Source organism: Tupaia chinensis, unplaced genomic scaffold, assembly GCF_000334495.1.
Source record: "Tupaia chinensis unplaced genomic scaffold, TupChi_1.0 Scaffold000113_1, whole genome shotgun sequence".
Lineage (NCBI taxonomy): Eukaryota > Metazoa > Chordata > Mammalia > Scandentia > Tupaiidae > Tupaia > Tupaia belangeri.
The window spans coordinates 2,357,399-2,364,955 of NW_006159577.1; the positions used below are offsets into that span (position 1 = coordinate 2,357,399).

The 7,557-nt window shown below is 37.4% G+C and overlaps 1 protein-coding gene across 10 annotated transcripts in view; it reads left to right on the top strand.

The window, feature by feature from the left end:
• The window catches only part of EEF1AKMT2 (EEF1A lysine methyltransferase 2), a 42,020-nt gene that overhangs the window by 33,259 nt on the left and 1,204 nt on the right, over nt 1-7,557 (top strand). For 3 of the 10 annotated variants that reach the window (XR_003548646.1, XR_003548644.1, XR_003548645.1), the window contains one exon: nt 7,044-7,245. The exons of 2 other annotated variants lie outside the window; for them this stretch is intronic. Coding sequence is in view for 4 of the 8 variants with exons in the window: in XM_027770094.1 (XP_027625895.1) it covers nt 5,094-5,358 (265 nt within the window). In the remaining 4 variants the exon portion in view is untranslated. 5 more of the 10 variants (XM_027770094.1, XM_027770095.1, XM_027770098.1 and 2 more) reach the window with 3 other exon arrangements.

Below are 7,557 nucleotides of genomic sequence, written 5' to 3' on the forward strand. Positions count from 1 at the left end.
GTGTGAGTGAGAAAGAATACTTGCACATTCATATATACTCTCTAGTAGCTCTTATAAAGACACTAATCCCTTAGTGAGGGCATCACCCCCGGGACTTCTAACCCTAGTTACTACACAAAGGCTCTATCTCTAAATAGCATCATAGTTGGGGTTAGGACTTCAGCATATACATTTTATGGGGGAAAACAGTCTATATTAACCCCCAAAATGGATTGAGACTTAGAAAAAGGCCTACAAGATACATTTCTAGCATACGTGGGGAATTAAATATTCCATTTGCTAAATACTAATTGTTAGATAACTTGATGGCTCTTTTAAACCAAGGTATCTATACTCATGTATATGAAAAAATAATGTACATATAAGAAAATATTTGAAGCAATCAGATGAATATTTTTTATTCTAAGAAAATCTTTGTATAGGCTTTATTAAACTTTCAATTTGAGTATTGATTATCTTTGATACATATTTGATAATTCAGTTGGTATTTTTTGATCATAGAGATGTTTTATCCAAAAAACTCAGAAATTTGTCTGGTTATTCATCTACTTCCCTTTTATATGTAGAAAGCTTGAGATCAAGACTGGGCTGAGGGGGAACCAGCAGTTAGCCTAATGGCTATGTCGCTGGACTCCCATGTAGTCGACCGCGGTTTGTGTCCTGGCCCCGGTGGCTTAAAACTCACGCTGGGTGCATGTGCTTGCGTGCCCAAGATCCCGAAAGGAGAATGGAGGAGAAGGGATTGCGGCATGGCCATCCCCCCTGGGGGGTGATTTCTCGCTTTCTGTCTCTATGTCTGTCTCTGTCTGTCTGGCGAGTGCACGCGCCCTATAGTGAAAACTTCTCCAAAAAAAAAAAAAAAAAAAAACGACTGGGCTGAGGAAATTCATGGTAATCTGAAGGATCTCCCTAGTTCGGTTCTTCTCTGTCCAGACATACAAACTGCATACTCAAAGATGACCTAATCTACCACTATATAGTGCTACACTTTGAGACATATGCAATTTCATGCTATACAGACAGTGCTTCAGTATATAGTGCATGCATCTGCCTACGTAGGCTCTGTGTCTCTCCAGGCTACTGTCATTTTCTCTCTAGAACTGCCTTTTTTAAAAAATGAGATTTTTGTTAAAGGCACGTGCACTCGTCAGAGAGGCAGAGAGAGAAAACAAGAAATCATCCCCCGGGGGAGGGCCATGCTGAAATCCCTTCTCCTCCATTCTCCTCTAGGGATTTTGGGCACACACACACATGTGCCAGGTGTGAGGTTTAAGCCACCACAGTTGACTACGTTGGAGTCCAGCAGTGTAACCATTATGCCATCCGCTGGTCCCTTTAAGAGAGATTTTTGCTATAGGGTGTGTGTGCTTGCCAGAGAGATAGAGACAGAAAGTGAGAAATCACCCCCACCCCCCAGGGGGGATGGCCACGCTACAATCCCTTTTCCATTCTCCTCTCAGGATCTTGGGCGCGCACGCACACATGCCCAGTGTGAGTTTCAAGCTGTTGGGTCTGGGACTCAAACCATGGTCGGCCATGTGGGAGTCTAGTGATGTAACCACTATGCCATCTGCTGGTCCCAGTCTCTATAACTGCTTTAACCCCAGGAAAACTCAAATATGCTAAAGGTGCTAACAGAGTTCCTCATGTATAATAGGTACTTATTTCAGGTTGACTTCTCTTCCATGTTTCTCTGAAGTAGCTTTGATAGAGTGGAGAGAGAAGCAGTGGTGTAGATCTTGCCTAATAGAGTTGTAAAATAGTTTATTTGATAAAATAAATTTGAGAAAATAAATTGAAGTCAGCTTAACATGATTCCTAGCACACACCAATGCCAAATAAATATTCTTTCTTCTCATTAGAGCTAATATGTTGAATTGTTCAGGATTTTACCCTTTAGGGCCACCAAGTTAATGTATTCAGTTCTATTCTAAGTCATTTGTCTTCTGGAGTGATTAATAAATGGAAAAAGGAGTAGAAGAGAAGTAAGAGGAATAGTTTGGAAAAGGCGGGCCTTTCACAACTTCTTAAAAGTCACACTGTATAGGTCTGTCTTCTTCAATCTCTAACTAGGGCTGGAGCCAAAGCACCTTTTTATTTAGTTAGTTAAAAAATGAGGACCACATCTCCCAATATCAGATTTTCAAGAAATATCCATTATAATGTGTTTCAGCAGAGGCTAATAATATGCCTCATTATCTTTTCAGGTGGTAACTATTCAGTAATAAATGTAGATCTGACGGGGGACATATTAATGTGAGTGCATTTGAACTGAAGTGGGCAAAGACATGGTGCACCTTCCTTTATTAGATCTGAATGATGTAAAACGGGAGCCAAGAGCAAGTTCCCAAAAGACTATGCATTAGAGAGTTGATAGCGTTGGGTTATTGAGTTGGATATGGGTCTTTTAGTGACCATTTAGGAAGCAGTGGGCTAATATTTTGTAATTGATTTCTCCCTCTAGATTTGATTCTTTGATCAGGGAGTCATGCTTATTTTCCTTGCTATAAGTTAATAGTGTCATTCATAGTGGGATTGTAAAGTTAAATTAAATGTTGAGTAATGCTTTTAGTTTATCTGATTTATCTTTAGTTTATACTAGACCTGACAGTATAGTGTGTAAAAGTACAGTGAATCAATTGTGTATTCTAATTTAGAAAACATTTGGTTTTCAGATTTGTTTATTTCTTTAACCTTTTTATTGGTGCCTAAGTGAATCTCTTAATGTCTACAGTGCTTAGTATAACCATAGCAATGTTGGCTAGACCAGTGTTGCTTTATCTAGTTAATCTCAAAGAGCTTTAGTCTTTGAACCGTTTTAAGAAAGTTCTACAGAGATGAGGTCAGTAAGATATGATGTACCTCTTTAGGACAGAACATAATCAAAGCTTCATTTCTTTAAATTAGGCAGTTTAACAGTACAATGGTTGACCTGGTTTTGATCAATTTTTTTTTTTTGGTGCCTTGTGAAAGTTAAGAGGAACTATAAACTAGTAATTAGCTAATTTCTTTTAAAGTTTATTTATTTTTCCCATGAGAGAGACAGAGAGAACCAGCGTCTGCAGTAGTCTTGATGTCACAGTACACCTTCGGCTTTAGCTAGCCTTGGGTCATGAGTACCTGTGTATTTGGTCTACTGAGGGAGGTCTCCTGACCTGAATCTGGAACCTTTCCATGGGGTTCACCCTCGCAGATTGTTGTGTTTCACTGTTGCATTATTGTCAGGCTCTTATAAATTAGTCTAAAAATAGCAAACCAGGGATAGCAAACCAGCAGGTGGCACAGTGGTTAAAGGCACTGGAGTCCCACATGGCTGACTGCTGTTTGAGTCATGTACTAGGTGGCTTTCTTTCTTACTGTCTCTCACATGCTCTTTCTGGGTTTCTGGTGAGCATATGTGCTATATAGCAAATTAAAGTAACAATAATAATAAATAAAATTAATCTAAAAATTTAAATAAAATAGCAGGCCATTTCTTATTCATATCAATTTTTATATTTTAAATATCAGTTAAACTATAACTGTAGGGTACGCATGAACAAAATAGGTAACGCTAGTCTATGTTATAGGTAGTAGGGTATACATTAAAAGATCTTTGCTTGGGGCCAGCAGTTAGCGTAATGGCTATGTCGCTGAACTCCCATGTAGTCAACCACGATTTGAGTCCTGGATTCGGTGGCTTGAACTCACGCCGAGTGCATGTGCGTGCATGCCCAAGATCCTGAGAGGAGAATGGAGGAGAAGGAATTGTGGCATGGCCATCCCCCCAGGGGGTGATTTCTCACTTTTTGTCTCTCTGTCTCTCTCTGTCTTTCTGGTGAGCACATGTGCCCTATAGCAAAAAACACCTCTCCAAAAAAAGAAAGAAAAAAAAAGGTCTTTGCTTGGGACCAGCTGTTGGCATAATGTCTATGTCACTGGACTCCCATGTGGTTGACCGCAGTTTGAGTCCCGGACTTGGTGGCTTAAACTCATGCCGGGCGCACGTGCGTGCATGTCCAAGATCCTGAGAGGAGAATGGAGGAGAAGGAATTGTGGCATGGCCATCCCCCCAGGGGGTGATTTCTCACTCTTTGTCTCTCTGTCTCTCTCTGTCTTTCTGGCAAGCGCACGCAAAGACCTCTCCAAATAAATAAGTAAGTAAATAAATAAATGATCTTTGCTTTGGGTTAAACTGTTGATGAGAGTTAAATTCACAGGTTAATATGTAGGACAAATGTTCTTTTTATATTGCTCCCAGGAATGTTTTACTCTTTAGAACCAGAGACTAATTTTTTCCTGATATTTTAATTTCAAAGGATTCAGTTTTTAAATTAGGCATTTAAGCACTGAAATCACAAACTGTATCTAGTTTCACAGTTTCCTCTCTACCTAATAAAAATGAAATTTACTGTTTTATTTTTAGGGAGATAGATGGAATATCTAAGTAGCTTCAAATATATCACTAGGGATGAATTTACAATAGATTTTTCTTGAGGCAGTGACTTACATAGCAGTTAGTGGACAGAAGAGAAAAATTTAATTTGGAGCTTATATCTCAAACACTAAATTCAAATTTTACCAAAGAATATTTAAGAAAAAAATTGAAATGGTTTTCATTTGAAGATAATGGAAACATTTAGCCTGAGTGTACAGTTGAAATACTTTCTAGATGAAATTTAATGTATATAGCAATATGAAAATATTATAACTTGCTTTTAGCTATGTTTTTGTTGAAGTAATTGAGACAAATTAAGTGACTTACCATATTATAGTGATACTATCTAGAGTGTATGTCACCTAAGATCGTAAGTAGATCAGGGAAAGGTCAGGAATTAATTATGCTTTTGAACTTTAATATTAGCATAATAAAATAGGTTTGGTAAGTTTTACATCTTCCAGTAACTTCAAACATAAATAGTAAAAAGCCTTCACTATACTTTTTTTTTTCTGCTTTTTATTTACTGTGGGTAAATTTTCCAATGTCTGTTCTTCATCTTTGTATTTTTTTATAACATATAACATCAATACCTACTATTAGCTTTACAAATAAAATATTTTAAAAAAGAATATCAAATTAAAATAAGTTTTAACTGTTGCTCTGTTCTTTTTAGCTTACTTTACCCAGACCTCTTCAATCCATTGAGTTGCAAGCGTGACATTTGCTGTGTTTTCAGCACCTGCCAACTTGGAAACCAGGGTTTGTGCTCAGGACTTAGGCTTACAACCCACACTTTGTGGTGTACAATGCCGCCCCAGCTGGCATGCTTTCGTACCTCAATGGTGCTAGACATTCGGTTACAAAGCTGTGCGGCTTCACATGCACTGATTTCAATAGTCATTTTTCTTCAAACTGCTTTCAACTCTTACTTTGTATGAAGGGAATGAGATGGGTATCATTAAATTCACTGCTGTGGTTATTTTTCAATGAAAATTTGTTAAATTTAGTTTTTGGATCAAAAATAATTTTGTCTTTAAGAAAACTATCTTTAAGAAAAGGCTACATATGTATATAATAGATGAGATTTCAGCTATGGTTATAACTACTTTTCATTGGTGGGGAAAAAAAAAAAAGGAAAGAACAGAAGGATTAGTTTGCTGTGTTTATATAGGTAGGGCTATTAGTTGTAGCTGGAAATAGATGTGGGAATAGTTACAGAACTTTCTGAATACAGCCCACATTTGAAAATGACCCAACATAGATTCAGATTTGTGTCTTCCATCTATATCCAGAGTCTTTCTGTATTTTCCTAAGAAGTATATTTTACTAACTGTTTTTCAATGACCAATCTCTTTGAAAATACTTCAGGTGGATTTGGCGATGTCTGTCTCACCATAATCTATTTTAAGCAATTTTAAAAGGTTCTGCTTTAAAAAAGATCTTTTCAAATGTAGAAAGAACAGTGTGAAATGTGAATGACTGGCTTTTAATACAACAGTTGTGATAAAGAGGCAGTAGCCTTTAGAAATTGAATGAAGGGGGTTAATACACATGCATCTGCATACTGCTCTTGGGTACAATGTATAACGTGTTTGACATTTGTTTAGTTCACTTTGTTAGTCTAGAAAGAATAGTATGTTATTCTCTCTTACCAGTTTATAATATTTTAGTGGGTAGCTCTTTTTATAACCATAGGTACAAATATATTTGATAGGAAAAACTGAGTAACATTTATTAGGACTTACTGGAACTTCAAAGGTTAGCTTTTTGTTGTTTAAACCTCTCATTTATCTGGTTCAAAAGGCATAAAAATAAAACATCCATTAACCACCTAGAACACTCCTTAGTGGATATCAAAAACCCAACCTTTACCCTCCTCTGCACAAATGCGCTTGCTTAGGTGAAAGCTTTTATTAGCTTGTTGATACAAGTTATAGTTGGTTACACCCTTTCTTAACAAAATACACCCTTATTGTCTCCTATTGCTTAAGAGCTTTAAACCTGAAATGGGGGGGCTTTCTAGTATGTAATACTCGGTTTAAATCTCCCCGGCAGTTATGAATGGGTATATGATGCACACGTAAGTGTTCCTTCAGTTGGTAGTCCTCCTTTAGGGGGAGTCAGGAGAACCAGTATTGCTGTATTTTATCTCTGAGTTTCATATTGTTGGGCTTGGAGTAAAGCAAGTGTAAGTAATCCCTGTGTTTTGTATTTCTCAGGATGTTCTGTGGCTTAATCAGGTTAGTGTTGGTTGATGATAATGGAAAAGTTAAACTTGGTTGTTTTTAAATTGTGGATTTAGTCCTGAATTGTTCTGTGAGTTGATGTTTAGGTGTCTTACTCTAAATCTGGTTCTGATTTGGTTTTGAACATTTTGGGTTGAACATAGTAGACAGCTTAGTTCCCTCCCCCTGTATTGCAGCTTATGTAATTTTAAGTCCAGAGTTTATATATACTCTTCTGAATTGAGCAAAGCCCTAATATACAAACTCTTGGAGAAGTTTAAGTTTATTGTATTTATGAGAGTTATTTGTGTGTGTTTGCACGCAAGAAAGAGAGGGGTGAGGGGGAGAGAAAAGCACCATCAATCTGGTCTCATCACAGTGATCTCATCTTCCTTCAGTCCTCCAGGTCATCAGGATCTTGTGTGCTCTCTATGAGCTTCACAACCTCTGCTTGGTCACATGGCTTCCTGCATTGTAACTGTGGTACTAACAGTATTTGGAGAGGATTTTTATAATAAGAACTGTGGAATTTAGCACTAAAAAGTGAGGATGTTTTATATCTGTATCACATCACATGAGAAGAGCCTATTGTACTGAAGGGTAAGTGACACAGGCCTTAAGGTATATATTTTTAGCATTTGGAGATCTGTGTTAGACAATGAGAAATAGCTATTCATTGGTGAGTAGCACAACTCCTGAAGCAGGTATTTTAGTTCTGTACACTTGCAGGAGACCTCAGAACCTGAAAAACAGGCTGCTTTAGGTTGAAAAGGAGATGGTATAGCAAAGGAGCCGGCTGTAACCACCATCTTTGAAATTTTGTGAAACAAAAATCTTCCTGAAAGCAAAAAAAAAAAAAAAAAAAAGTTGCTATAATTGTTTCCAGGCTCAGGCCCCCTGAATACTGTGTTT